Source organism: Haliaeetus leucocephalus, unplaced genomic scaffold (assembly GCF_000737465.1).
Source record: "Haliaeetus leucocephalus isolate CR32 unplaced genomic scaffold, Haliaeetus_leucocephalus-4.0 Scaffold473, whole genome shotgun sequence".
Taxonomy (NCBI): Eukaryota; Metazoa; Chordata; class Aves; order Accipitriformes; family Accipitridae; genus Haliaeetus; species Haliaeetus leucocephalus.
Genome location: NW_010972909.1, coordinates 6,102,657 through 6,117,795, shown reverse-complemented (window position 1 = coordinate 6,117,795; position 15,139 = coordinate 6,102,657). Strand labels below are relative to the sequence as shown.

The 15,139-nt window shown below is 46.9% G+C and overlaps 2 protein-coding genes across 2 annotated transcripts in view; one reads left to right on the top strand and one right to left on the bottom strand.

Annotated features, from left to right (window-relative positions):
• The window catches only part of M6PR (mannose-6-phosphate receptor (cation dependent)), a 5,448-nt gene extending 5,418 nt beyond the window's left edge, over positions 1-30 (bottom strand). The window contains exon 1 of the mRNA XM_010575372.1: positions 1-30. The gene's annotated coding sequence lies outside the window, so the exon portion shown is untranslated.
• Positions 31-3,757: 3,727 nt separating this feature from the next.
• On the top strand, positions 3,758-14,152 carry LOC104836669 (killer cell lectin-like receptor subfamily G member 1). The gene is made up of 5 exons (XM_010575370.1): positions 3,758-3,932; positions 9,535-9,627; positions 10,382-10,533; positions 12,487-12,590; positions 13,578-14,152. The coding sequence occupies exons 1-5, from the start codon at positions 3,815-3,817 to the stop codon at positions 13,687-13,689; spliced, it is 579 nt and encodes a 192-aa protein (XP_010573672.1). The 5' UTR covers positions 3,758-3,814; the 3' UTR covers positions 13,690-14,152.
• The last annotated feature ends 987 nt before the right edge of the window (positions 14,153-15,139 follow it).

The window sequence follows — 15,139 nt, the reverse complement described above, 5'->3', positions numbered from 1 at the left end:
ACCGGCCCCGCCCGCCGCGCCGCGCCGCCCGGCCTCCCTCCCTCGCCGCGCACGGCCTCCCCTAGAGAAGAGGGATCCGGCGCTCACGGGAGTCCCATGCTGCGCGCCCGGCGGTGACGGGGCGGCCCGGGGGCCGCAGGCGCGGACGGCACCGGCCTCCTCCGCCGTCCCGGCCGGCTCCTCTCGCCCGCCCCGTGAACCGGAAGCAGGAAGGGCGCGGCGGAACTGGCGCTCTCCGCCAATGAGAACCCGGGAGCCGCCGGGATGGCCGCGCCCGCTAGCAATTCCTCAACGAATGAGGAGCGGCGGTGGGAAGGGGCGGCTTCTAAAGCCTTAAGGGGGGGCGGCTCCGGAGCCCGCCTCCCTCCTCTTCTCCCTCCAATGGGCGGTCAAAAAAGGCGTGAAAGTCCCGCCTCCCCTCGCTTCTCCTCCAATGAACGATGAAGGCCAGCCGAAGGCAGCCCCCTAGCGGTCTAACCCCGCCCACCCGACAGCCACGGCGGAGTGCGGCTCGAGGCGGGAGCCGCTCGCCCAATGACAGAGAAGCACTGCCCCTCGCCCCGCCCCTCGCCCCGCCCCCACGGCAGCCGTGAGGCGGGCCGGCGCTCGGCGAGGGCCCGTCCGAAAATCACCTCATGCCGGCGCTTTGTCACTTTTTCCACCTTGGAGCCGAACCTCTGGCCCGCACAGAGGTGCGGAGGACCTGCAGACAGGCGGCCGCGTCGGTAACGGCGAAAGGCTTCCCAGCGCCACCGAGCCCTTGCCCGCCTTCCCCCTCGCTCCCTCAGTCGAAGGCAGCAGGAGGCCATCGCTGCTCTCGGGCCTTGCCATCCCCCCGCCCCGCCACGTACCTCCAGAGTGGCTTCTTGTCAAACCAGCAAGGGAGACCATTGCTTATAAAGCTGCTGTGTGGCCTTGATCTTCCTGGTTTTGTCCCCGCCCGACATAACTCTTTTGTTATACTTGCGAATAAAGGTATCTCCTCAGGCTTCTGCTAGTTTCACCACTGCAGAGGAATTCCAGGTCCGGCTGGTCATGCGCAAGGTTGGCGGACTTGAGCATCTTGGGTGTGATTAATAAAGCTATAAATGATGTGAGACTGGCCTATTTAAAGGACACGTCTCTTCTTAAGTCAAGCCCCCACTGTAACAGTAAGAGAGTCTACTTTCTAGGGCTCTGTTATTGGAAGGGACGGATGTTCTTTGCCAGAGCTCTGAGGCTTTTGCATCTTTTAGTTAAGAAAGAAATGCTGGATTTAAGGAACTTGTCGACATGCTGGAGAAGCCACTTCTTTGAGAGCAGTTTGGGAGGCTTCCCTGCAGTATGCTGCTTCAGTAGCGAGGAACTGGGAAGGAGCACTGTTGGCTCCTGGAAAACTGATCAATTTAGTCCTGCTGTGATTTGTGTCCTGCTGATTCCGCTGGGAGTATGGCACAGACATCTCAGCTGCAGAAGTCAGGTTTATTTATATTCACACTGAGCTATTAACTGTGTGTTGCCTGTATACCTCCTATGGTGCAATCACTTCCTCTCTATTTCCTGTCCAAACTAAGAATTCAACTTATTGCTGATACTCAAGAGAAAACGGTAAAGGACATCAAAACAGAGCTCTTGATTCTTCCCCACCAGCCTTCAGTTCTCCACTTGTCCACAAATAACATCGTCCTTGTGATCACACTGGCCCTGCAGGCAGCCTGCAGTGCCATTGGCCACAGCCTTTTCCCCTTGGTCTGGGCACTTAAAACTGTGTCTGAATCTTGTTGGTTTCTTTCCATCCACACAGATTATATTCCCAGCTAAGCTCTCATCATGCCTATAGCAAATTCTCCCTCTCTGGGCCTGACAGATCTCTTCAGACTTCTCTAATATCCATTCAAAGCATTTGGGAGAAACTTTCCTCCTCTTGTGTCACTCTGCTGTCTTCTGCCTTCCCCTTCCTTTCAAGTACAGACTCCCTGTCTTGCTGTCTACAGGCCCTACATAGGATTGGAAGGAAACTTGTGGGTGCCACCCTTAGAGGCAAGTGTGTGATGGAGGAATTTGCAGATCCCATCCATGCCTTTCCAGATATGTGCATTGTAACAAATTGGCCACAACAGTCTGTATCAAACTAAGCATCCTCCCAGGCAATCACTTTTGAAATTTACAGCATGTCACCAGAACAGGGAGCAACCATCCCTGTCCTAGAACTGAAAACCATGGCAAACTCCTTTGTTGAGAATGCCCAAACAATCCTTGTAAATGAACTGTACCAGTGATGAAGGTGTACACCCTGAGCCTGGCAAACATCCCCAATCGCAGCATAAAATAGAAGGGATCAGAATCTGGATCAAACCAAAATCAGCCAACCATGCAGCTGAGAGGTTTCTCAGGATGCTAGAAGCGTCAGTGCTCTCCACCACAGAATCATTTAGGTTGGAAAAGACCTTTAAGATCATCAAGTCCAGCCATTAACCTGACACTGCAAAATCCACGACTAAACCATGTTCCTAAGCGCCATGTTTACATATGTTTTAAATATCTCCAGGGATGGTGACTCAACCACTTCCCTGGGCAGCCTGTTCCAGCGCTTGACAACCCTTTCGGTGAAGAAATTTTTCCTAATATCCAATTTAAACTTCCCCTGCCACAACTTGAACCATTCTCACCAATGGTCAATATTCACTACTTCAGAAGAAAACTATCCTTTCCTGTTATTGCTGACCATAGAGTCAGAGAATGGTTGAGTTTGGAAGGGACCTCTCAAGGTCATCTGGTCCAACCCCCTGCTCAAGCCAGGCCACCTACAGCCAGTTGCCCAGGACCATGTCCAGATGACTCTCCATGGAGGGAGACACCACAACCTCTCTGGGCAACCTGTGCCAGTGTTCCATCACCCTCATGGTAAAAAAGTGTTTCCTGATGTTCAGAGGGAACCTCCTGTGTTTCAGTTTGTGCCCATTGCCTCTGGTCCTGTCACTGGGCACCACTGAGCAGAGCCTGGCTCTTTTTGTAACCTCCCTTCAGGTATTTATATACATTAGTAAGATCCTCCCCAAGACATCTCTTCTCCAGGCTAAACAGTCCCAGCTCTCACAGCCTTTCCTCATAGGAGAGATGCTCCAGTCCTGTTATCATCTTTGTGGCCCTTTGCTAGACTCAGTCCAGTATATCCATCTCCCTCTTGGACTGATGCTGTTGAGATGTTGACTCAGAGGGTCTTGAGGGATGCCAGCTCTCAGTGCCTGCCAGTGTCTCAAGCCCATTCACACTGGGTGTTGGGTATAGACAGAGTTCCCAGTAGAAGTGTCCAAAGCTTACAAGGCTTCCTTCTCAAACCCATGCTGTCCACCTCTACTTCCCTTTTGACAGCAGTTGGCTGCCAGTTTGCCGTAGCCATTGCTTATTCCACTTTTCACCTTCTACTCTTGCTATTCACCTTTTTTACCTTGTGGTCTTGCTATCGACCTGCTTCTGTCCTGAGAGGTAGCTCTGCAGAGTGGCACCTGTTCTCACAATTACTCCATCCGTGTAATCACAGCTTCTTGCACTGGCAACAATTAGAATACCCAGGAACTTTGTGATTAATCACCTCTTCCACTAATGGCTGTTCTTAAGACATCCCTCATCAGGTTAGGAAATGGAAGTTGTTGCACTTCCACTGCTCTCCATTCTGTTGTAAATTTGGTTATTTTGAGCAGATGGAGATAGAGGTTGCAACTTCACATTTCTTGTTTTCTGAATGTAGCCTCAGGTTTCCTGTTTCACATGCGTTGAGCCTTGTCGCTCAACAGCTTGATCGAAACATCTTGTCATACGCACTCTTTGCTTTGGCATGGAGGGAAGCAGATCAGAAACTTCTGCAGCTGAAGCGAGTGAGGAAATAATTTATACTTCTGTCAAATTCTCTCAGACTCTTCCGCCGAGGGCCAAAGCTGCACGGGAAAAAAGAGGTAAGGAAGCTGGGTGAGGTAGGTCAACAAAAGATTTTATTTTGAGCGAAAGCAAGATCTAACAAAAACACTCTGAGCTGGCCACTGATTTTGAGTGCCAGCTCACGGTGCTGTTGCTTTAGTTCTAAAATTACTGTGAGTATTTTAATGTGATAAAAGCCAGTGGGTCAGAGACCCAGCATTGTTCCCCTCCCTCTCTCTGTCAGACCCCTTTTGGTCTACTCCTGGATATTCAACCCAGGCACCTTTTTCTCCTAAAGAGGTTTGCAGTTTTAAAGTTGTCTGCTTGTCAGCAATAAGAGATTGTCAGCAATAGTTCTTTGAAGGGCAGGCGAGATGTGAGTACAGATAAATTAGAGGCGTATGCTAATCAGAGATCAGAGACAGAGGAGGCATATGAGATCATCCAGTCTCTCTCCCGTGGGTCTCTGCAGGATTCTTTTGTGATACATTTTTTCCTGTGTTTTCTTTATTCTAGTTTTACAGACCTCCCAGTGAGCAAATTTTCAGCTTTTGCCTTGAGACAGTTCTGCAGGGCATTTTACTATCAGGAAGATTTTTTTAGTGCTTTCTTTAAATTTTCTCTTTCCTTATTTCTGCTCCATTCCCCTTGTTCAGGCCTTGCAAATGTCATGCTGAGCAATTTCTCTGGCTGCTTAGTTGAGAAACACCAGTTTAGAAGAGTGAGATTTTGCATTGGTGATCATTCTTTGTAAGCATCTCCTTCCCATGAGCTGATTGCTTTTCCCCTAATAGCCCGCGTGCTTTAGTTGAGTTGTGTTGCATTCGCTGCAACACTAATGGTTGACCTTAGCTTTTTTCAGAGCTGTTACAGCAAAGGGGGCTCTCACTGTGGGTTATGAGATTTCTATGCCCTGATCAGAATAACTGCATATATCTGTGATTGTTAGTGCTGCCTGGTCACTTGCTGTGCTATGGAAACAAAGCCAGCACAGAAACCCCGAAGTTCCTGTCTGGTAATCACACTCCATCTGCTTGGAAAGCAGTCTTACTTTTACATGAGTTTTCGTCAGAAATGGTATTTTCTGTTGCATCAGAAAACACAGGGACATCCCTTCATTCCCTGCCATTTGTGTTCACTCCCACCCTGTTGGAGGCGGAGATTACCCGATGCCCTCTTGAGATGTCTGCAGTTTTCTTTTTAATATTCCTCCTCTCCAAATTCCTTTATGTACACTCATCTTTTTGAGCTAAAGTCAGAGGGCCTAAAATAAGGAAGCTGATCTTTGAACACACTTTCTGTGCATATTGATTATTTCCCAGCTCTCTTCTGCATGCAAGGAGTCCCTAAGGAGCACAGTTTAAGTACCTTTCTTTAGAAGATCTTTATTTTCAGCTCTGTCCCCGCTTCCATCACTTTTGAGAGATGTGCTCTCAGTTATTTCATCTCTCTTTTCAAATGCACACCCTTGCTACCAAGTCATCCCTGTGATGCAGCATCACAGGTATATCACAGGTGTATAGATCAGTCCTCTGCTCAAACCAACTGTTTTGGGCTCTCATGGACTCCTCGAAAATGAAAAGTTGCCCTGGCTGTCTTCTGTTTGGCTTCCAAAGAGCCTTAGATATGCCATGCTACCAAAATGTCAGTCCAGCAGTCACTTAAGACAGTGTTAGCCTGTGTGGCATGCTTGTAATAACAGCGATAACCAGGTCTGTGCCATAGCCAAGGACAGGATCCTTGTTCCTCAAATCCTCCTCCCTGGTCCTAGGTAGTCATGCTGCTCCCATACTGACGTAGGCAGGAGCTGAGGGGAGCTATTTGGGACAGTGCAATGACATTCTTCAGATTGTCCTAGAAGACTTGAATTATAAAATGCTAACAGCTTTCAGTTTTTAAACTGAATCTGGACTCCCAAACCTAAAAATACTGGCTCACGTTGTTGCAGATGAATGCAGCGTATCACAGTCATCTCTCCAGAGCACTGAGAAACCTAATGGCGTGCTTTGTATACTAGAAAGTTATAACATTGGATAGGATGTTAGATGTCCACTGGTCCACTTCTTCCTTCCCTTGGGGAGACTCTTGCACAGTTCCTCAGACAAATACATGGAAATATTTCTGGATGCTCCATTCAGATTAACCTCCTCTGTTTCAAACTCATCTCAGGTACTTCTTCCATCCTCTTCACAAGAGCTTCACATGTAGTGCAGGGGCTGAAGATCAAGCACAAACCTTTGAATGTGCTTTAAAAAGGGGAAACTGTAGGGACTCCCTTTTGCAAGTCATAAAAATCCTGATTTATCAATTTTTTTATTCCATTTTCCTGGATTGATCGCTGCAGTTCAAGTAAGGCTTAAATTCACCTCAAACACTTCAATATGACTGTCCCACTTCAGTCTCTTTTTTCCTCTCAAAATTATCTAATGGCATAATTTTTAATTTTTTAGAACTGAAGTGAACTCTCCCACTGCTCTGGTTGTGGAGGTGCCCTGGGATTTTGTTTTGATGCTGAGTCGAGTCAGTTCCTTTTTTCTGCAGTTGGTTTGAAACAATAGAGGGTGAACTGCTCTATTCATTGCCAGGAGGCACCAGCTCGGGTGCCCGGTGCTGACATTTAAGAATTAACCGTTTCACTGACTGTAATCCAGTCGCCTTGTCCTAGAAGTAGTTTTCCCTAAAATCAGGAAAAGTGACCTGGAGGAAGCAGGAGATAGCTTCTCTGAGAGGCAAGGGAGGAGGGAAAAGAGAATTGCAAATCCTCAGAAACGTGGTCTCAGAAAAAGAATTATGTTTCAACAGATATTTATCCCCTTTTACTTAGTTTTCAGTTGTAATCTGCAGAGAAGAAGCTCTATCCTACCCCATAATCTCGGGTTGACTCCATTCTCTTGAGGTTTAACCTGATGGCAAAACCCACATCACCAGAGATAGAAGTGACTTTACAAGAGGAATAGAGAGCAGGCAGAGAGGGAGAACAGCTACCCAGTTTGAACCCTTCAGTTCTCCCATTGTCCTCTTGTGTGAGGCTGAGTAGGAGGTTGTAACTGAAGAGTCTTTCTGTATTTTGTACCTGAAAAGATATGGGGTTTTGTTCTTTAATAATGTTTAAAAAAATAAATAAGTGTTGCTATTTTTTAACTACAAGTAGGGCAGCTAGAAGATCCTGCACACTTCAGGGGACAGGACAAAACCTTTACCTTAGAAAAGATCTTTCTACCAGAAGAATGATGCTTACAACAAAGCTCTCTCATACTCTCCCCTGTTACGTTAGAAATGTCTCTTAGCTAAAACCGCAGGTTTAAATATATAGCTATAAACCAGAAACTGGCCTTAAAACTGGTAAGCCTGCAAGCTGCTGCAAGATCAAGATAAATTAGTTTTTATTAATTTATTGATCTGGTCTACTTTCTGTATTTAGACAAAGCTTCCAATGCTTGAAGGATGCATTCTTGTTTTTAAGTGAATTCCTTTCCCCTTCTGTTTTAGCACTGGCTTTCTTTGTCCTTCCCACAATATTCTTGATACGTGACAAGCATTTGTTTTCAGCGTCCATCAAAAGATCCTAAAAAAAGTCTCCCTTACTGCTTGCAAATTTTTTATACTTTTAGCCATCCCTTTTAATTTCTCTCTCACATACTTCCTCATTTTCCCGTAGTTTCCCATTTTGAAATTATTATACCACAGTGCCTTTTGTTGTTGTTGGTGGTGGTGGTGGTTTTTGGCTCTGTTGAATCTCAGTGTGTTTGTGTTCACTGCGGCAGAGAAGCTGCTGGATGGAGCCATGGTGAGCTGGGTGGCCAGAGCACGGCTCAGGGCAGTCACGAGCTGATTCGCTTTCTGTGTTTCCTGGCTCGCTGCTCTGCGAGGTGCCTGTTGATGGTGTCTAAGCATTCAGTCTCAGCATCATGCCCTGACATGGCATTTGTGTAATTTAATGTGATTGACACCTGTCATCTCCGTGCTTCCCTCACAGTTGCTCTGGGGTTTTTTGCCGGTTCATGAGTGCTGTCACCATCCTTGTCTGGCGGTCCGTAATATGATTCCAACCCTATGCATTTAGTAGTATTTGCCTGGTCTGTGGGGATGCTGTTACTCTTACTTCTTGATGCAGTTAAGTTATTTAACCTAATTTGACTGTAATTTTACTTGAGCAGAGAACAGCCCCCTCCATCTTCCCTGTGTATTCTGTATCCTATTGCTACGATGTCCTGCTCACAGCCCTTCTTCCACCAAGTTTCCAATGGGCTTGCTGTGGTAGTGTCTTTGGTTAAAGTTAGCCTTACCCTTCCTCCATCTTATTCCTTAGACTCCTATCCTTTCTTGGGACTAGAAATATGTTTCTTTGGGTCTTGTGACATGACTGAGAGAGAAGCACCTCAGATTTCATGAGCTCCACTGGGGACTTTGGCGCTGGATTTGGGTAGAAGACTCTGGAGAACCACAAGAGCAGGATGTGGTACATGAGCTTAAAGGAGAAACACAGGGAAATCCTGGGTTCCTCAACATCAGTAACCCCTAGCTGCACATCAGCAAACCCTAGCTTCTTAGAAAGTCCTGTTGTCTGTGCAGCTGTCATACTGAGATTAATAAAATGAGCAAACCAAACCCCACTGGAGCTCATCCATGGCAGTAAGTGTCATCCTCTCCTCAACCTGGGAGAGAGGAGATTTTAGCGCTGAGATTTCCAACGGCTTATGGAAAGTGAATGCCTTTCAGGTCAAACACAGCTCCAGGAGACAACAAAGGGAAAGCAAGGTGTAGCCTGGAGGTTAACACCTTGTGCTGTACATGAGCAGATGTCTACATGGCAGTCCTGCCCCACCCTTTGAAAGGAAGCTGTGCTGGGCTAGCGTGGAGGTTGCCCCAAGGACTCACCCTCTGCCACTGGCAGCAAGTGAACAGCACGGATGGTGGTGGTGAAAGTGTGGAGGGGCATCCCAAGGTCTTCAAAGCTGGCCCTCCCATCCTGCAACCCTGCCACGGGAGAGGCAGATGACAACGTAGGACTGACTTGGGAGTGTCCCAGGAAGATGTAACACAACCGTGTGTCTAAGCCTGTGAACAGGATGCTGAGGTTAAGCCTGTCGCTGTTGCTGAGAGGGCTGAGGCAAAGGCCTTGGGTTTCTCTTTACATTGAAGCTGGAACATGGTGGCTGTATCAATGCAGCTCTGTGTTGCCACCCTGAGCTTCAACGTTGAGGCAGAAGCAGGTTTGCTGGGAGGCTCCTGCCAGCGCAAGATGCCACATGGTGCCTGGGGAGCTCTGGCTGGCTTGGGGTGGGTGCTTCCTCTCCTGGGGTCAGCCACCACAGAGGCTGGACCAGCTGGCTCTGTGGCCAGGCAGGGGCAGAGCTGTGGCTGACCTGGAGGCAGGTGCACCTCCTGGGAAGCTCAGGCAGGGACTGATGGCCCCGAGCCCAGCTGAAATGGGGCCCTGGGCTGGTGGGCAGGGGCACGGGCAGGCCCTGGGAGGTTGGGCAGGGGCAGTGATGGCAGCGATGTGCAGAGCGTAGACAGGCAGGGATGCTCTAAATAGTTCAGTTCCTTATGGAAATGCCCAGGACACAAGCAAACTATGTAAAACCACCATCAGTTTTCACGTGGCTCCTGTTCACTATGGTTTCTTTTCTCTTACAGCTCCCTGTCTGTGGCCAGCAGTTGTGCCGGGCTTGGCTATAGGCTTTGGGATACTGAGCATCTCCTTAGCGAGTGCTTTGATTTGGAAGATGAGTAAGTGCACAAAGGGGTGCTGGGGATGAGCAACCAACAGCAAAGGACCAGAGACTCATCTAAGCACAGGAGCTCAGATCCTGAACTCCATTATATGGGGTTAAACCAGAAGCTATTCTAGCTGTCTACCAGCCTTGCGTACACACTGCCTATCCAGAATATTTTGAAGAATATATTCCTTGTGCAGACCCCAGGGAACCCATTTCAGATCCTGTGGCAAAGAAAAGTGAAACATATTGAAAGGTTTTTGTAGACTTGTCTACTGTAATTATAGTGTTAAACTGTAGAACAAATATGCAGGGTCTATAACACTTTTGCATGCATGCAGAAGTACTAGACTATGTGGGAGAGCCTACTGTTTGCTGCTTAAAATTTGTTCACCTGATGTGTGACACGATCACACCATACCCACAGAATGATGTAATATTTTCCCTTACTTTTTGCACACCCAGAGTGTTGTCTGCTTTCAGATAGCCAATTTTGGTTCTCAGGTATCTGAGTAGTTCAGAGGAAACCTGAGGTGGGGGAGGTTGCACCAGCATCAGAGTGCATGTGACTCTTGTACGAAGATTTGGAAATCGCACAGAGGATCTGAAGTTCAGTGTTCATGCATTGTTATTTTTAGATGCTTATCCTGACTCTGTTTTCTGCATTGCAACTAACCAGAAGAGTTGCTTTTCAGCAGGTCCTTGCTGACAAGTGTCTTTCTGTTGGTTAGTGGTAGAGAAAAACTGGTATTTTGATTCCTTTACAGGTGACTGCCACCCACGCTGCCCTGAACAGTGGGTGGCCTACAGAGGGAGCTGCTACTCCTTCTCCAAGGAGAAGAAAGACTGGTTTTCCAGCCAGAAATTCTGCCGGGCACAGGGAGCTCATCTCCTGGTGATCAGCGATACCAGCGAAATGGTAACGGTTTTCTTATTCTTTGAGGATCTTCAATTTCCTTGCAGATACCTCTGTGATTGACATCCAAGCAGTGCTGTCACTCTGGCAATATTTTGACTTTAAAGGAGAGGAAGGATTTATGACTGCAATGTTTTAGTGCACTTCCAGTTTCAGTACACATCTTAGAAGTTCCCAACAGGCAAAGAAGCAAAGGGGAGAAGGGAGAGGTCAGGGTCACTGTCAGCTCCTCAGAATTATCCTGTGAAGGATGTTAGGAGACAGCCTTCTCCAGTGCCCCTCTCCACCTGCCCTATTCCCAATAAGGCTGATATGAATGATTACAGGAAAAGACTGTGGCGCTGTGCAGTCACTGTACTCATTACCTACAAACCAATATGTTCCTGCTCTCCAGAAATGCTTCCTTTGCAAAAGCAATGCCTCTCCTCCCTGCAACCGCTCCAGCTCCTCCTGCTCAGCGATGCTTGCCACTCCCTGTGTTCATGCATGGATATTTCTTTCTCAGTCTGTTTTCAATGCTCACTTCCTCTCTGCCAGAAAAACTGAGTTGTGCTGGTGAAATCAGAAACAATCTGTTCCACTGCTCATTTTCCAGCAAGTGTTCACTGGGGGCAGGGGCATGTATGACCAATAAAGAAATGGGTAGAGCTGATCACTAGGGAGGTTTAGGCATGTCTGCCTAAGTAGAGCAGAAGTACTTGATCTGGTTTTGTGCAAGCCAGGGCTTATTAGCTCAGGTCCAATGAACGTGGACAGCTTCCAGTCCCTGGACAGAAGTTGCATTGTATGATGTTCTGTGGGGGCTTACAAAGCCAGGTCTCTGCTCGACTGGGAATATGTACCAGGCACTCACACTTATGCAAATTCTGATTCCTTGGGAAATACCCATCTTCCTCAGATTACCCATTTCTCTGCATGAAGAAAGCCTACCTGGTCTGGCTGCTTTCTTACTACCATCTCTGCTACTGGAGTGTTACCCATTATCCCCGCTCAGACTTCCCCACGTAAGAAAGACTTTCCTACCTATCCATGCCCTACGCTGCAAAGGCCGTGACTGTTGAACCTCCCTTTGCCCAGGAAGCACAGTCATCTCCAAACCACCAGCAGCACTCAAGCATTCCTCAAGCTACTCCTATTCCCACGTCTTTACCAAGTCAGATTTGTTAATGCTTCTGTGTGAAGATGTCTGCTCAGAAGCTTTGTTTATGGCAGCAGGAGATAAGAATGGAGACCAACCATACCACTGAAAGGTTGCTGTTGTTTGGTTTCATTGCAAGTGCGGACAAGACAAACATTTCTCTCTTGTCTTTCTCTTTTTTTCCTTTATTTATTATTTTTTTCTTTTTTTTTGGAGGGTGGGGATTTACTTCTGGGCTGATTTTCTGTTGCAGGCTTCACCTTTTAACAGTAAACAGAAGTTAAAGGTTAGGCAAAAGGAAGTGAACATTGAAAACACGTAGGAGGAAAGTCTCTATAAAATTTAATGAGCTTCGGTCCTGGGCTCTTTACACAGATCTGTCAGTGCCTGCACTTCTTGCCCTGACCTGATTTACCTTTAATTGTTAATACTTTGTATTAGCTTGCTAGGTATCTGTATGGTAGAGCATTAATATTAATACTAATAGCATATGTTCCTACATAAAACTCTGTGTAGGAAACTCCAGGAGACTGGGGTGCAGTTGGTTCATATGTATTGCCCTGACAAATGTCCTTTGACAAATCTGCCCAAGAACCTTTGAGAGCACTCTTACTTCTTTGTGAGTATACACATAGTTGTCATTCCAGGCATGATCTGCAGGGCTGATCTTCCTGATTAGAAGGTGTGGAGAAGCAGTATTGTCAGCCACTTAAGGAACAGTCAGGCAAGGGGATGTATGTTGCTCTCTGTTCCCTTTACTTATCTCAATTTTTAGACCGTCTTTGATTAATCACTTTGTAATTTGTCACCATTTCTAGGACCTGTTCAAGAATATTCAAACAGGGTGTTTCTGGATTGGACTGAGTAACAGAACAGGCTCTGGATGGATTTGGGAGGATGACTCTGTGTTCACTGTCACCAAGTGAGTTTCATTCTGTTTTAAAAACAACAGTGCTAATTCAGATTGCCTGATGTTCCACAATTACCCAGAGTTCCTGCACCAGATTTCAGGAGCTTTCTTCCTGGGCAGATTTTCTTCTTACTGTCACCTGTACGGCACTGAACTCAAAAGGGTCTACTTTTTACTGCCCTGCACCTTGTAAAGGCATGTATGTACCTGTGAAAAGCAGGGCTAATATTGGTATCTCACTCTCTACTTCCCTCCAGCTGCTCAGACTAAGGATTATTTACCTGTGCTGCCCACACAGTTGGTCAGTCAGAAAAGTGTATGGTCCATCTTGGCTTTACTGGGTTTAGCCACCTTGCACCCATTCTGCCAAGTGCTGGTGTTGCTGGGTGCGAGGACCCAGCCCTTTGCTGCTTCAGTGGTGTCAATCCAAGTCAGAACCTTAATTTTGGCTTAGTCTTTACTTGGACGAAACTCAGCGTTCTGCATGAGGGAAAACATTATGATTTGGTCCAGTGACTTTGCCTGGCCCTTTCCTTTTTATGGCAGTTAGCACAATGAGTTAGTCTCTAACACTTCTCCAGCAAGGAAACTCACCCAAGATCTCACTGTCAGTAGGTCAGTACTCTACACACTTGGCTTAGTTCCCTTCTTAAATCCAGCTTTCTGTTCTTACAAACTCCTTGGAGGTGATCATCTTTCCATGAAACTCTCAGCACTGCTGTTCTCATGCTGGTGGATATCACTGCCACTGCAGGGCATCATGTCTATGTTTCATCCTGATTTGGGTTCCACAATGGCAGAATTACTTAGATATGTAATCTCCAGGTAGATAGGTTTTTTGGTGTACGTTTTGTTTTCTAACAGCTGCCCTCTGGAGGTTGGGTTCTTTCACTTCCTCTGGGCTCCACCCTTCAAAATCAGATGTTTTTTCTTACTTGCCTCCAGGAGATAATCTCAGCATTTTCTCTCAGTCTCACTTTTGTTCCATGTCTCTTGCAGGGTCCTCTCTAACAGCGCTGTGCAACGCTGTGTTGTCCTGATGAAAGATCACTTTCAGGCCTCCAGCTGTGAATTTTCTGCTCCATGGATCTGTGAGAAATCTCTTAGATAAATCCCATGTACATTTTCATCTCATAACCATCTCATCAGTGGTACAAGTGGATCATTGTCCTGCAAACCAAAGCTCTACACAAGACCAAAGACTTGCCCTTTCCACACCTTCACAAAGGTGTTTTGCAGCAACACGTTTGTTGCCCATAAGGGTGAGTTATCCTCAGTAGTAGAAGCACTCTCAGTCCACAGGTCTTGGATTACTGCTGTTTGTGACCAGATGAGACCTGGGACATATTCCCTGGCCTAGTCTTTGCCTTATTTGTCCTATAAGGGCAAACAAAAGTTTTGTTACAACAGATGCTAGGTCTTCAGATCTCTGAGGGTGAGCTGGCCATTTTCCTCCGGTCCTGAGCATCAGATTCTATTTCCATTCCCTGCATCTCCATTTTCTGGTGCCAGCAGAACCAGGAAAATGAAGCCTGCTGTTCACTGCCAGAAACGTCTAAACAGACTTCTCCCAGTGGCAGCCTCTCCTTTTGCATGCCAGTGCTATGAGTGGGAGAGAAGGTGGTGAAATGAGACTAGAATTTCTGTAAATCCAGCAGTGAAAATAAACGTCCAGTACTGCACTGGACAAAAAGTGTGTACCCATGTCATTACTTCTCTCTGTTGGAAGGAACCAGCTGCATGCCATGTTTTATAGGCCAGCTTCAACCAAACTAGTGAAGAGGCTGGACTTCTGGAGTCAAAGGAATACAGTTAATTGTGTGTTGTTACTGAATCAACCGAGAACGTGTTTCCCTCTCCACCTCTGCAGTTTCATATTGCAAAGAGAGGAAGCAGTGGACAAATCCTTACTGCAAGGAGCTTTCAGTTCAAATAGAGCAAAGACAGGCTAAGAGTGTGAACGGCATAAAAACACAGTGAACATTAAGGGTGGGACAGTAGGTTGCATTTCCACACACTGGGAAAACTTTTTCCACCCGAAATTTTGTTCCAACAAAGGAAGAGAAATTTTATTAATTTCCAGTTTATCCTGTTTATCCTAATATATTTATATTATATTCCAATTTACTTTTATCAATTTATCCTTTGTCTGGAATTGCAGTTTATAGCCCAATGCAGTCAGAGCAGGAACTCTGACAGGACTGCCTGATGATGGGCGGTCCTGATGCAAAATAACTGCTGTTACGGTCTGCAGGTTTGACTGCACATGTCCAGCGCACCCACTGCATACTAGCGGGCGTATGCCGCTAAGCTTATATGAACGGTCTCTGAAGCACACACAGCAGCTGTGGCCTGCTCTGAACATCCACCTCATGATGTGTACATGTGGTGGGTTGACCCTGGCTGGACGCCAGGTGCCCACCAAAGCGGTTCTATCGCTCCCCTCCCCTCAGCTGGACAGGGGGAGAGAAAGTATAACAAAGGGCTCGTGGGTTGAGATAAGGACAGGAGAGATCACTCACCAATTACCGTCATAGGCAAAACAGATTCAACTTGGGGAA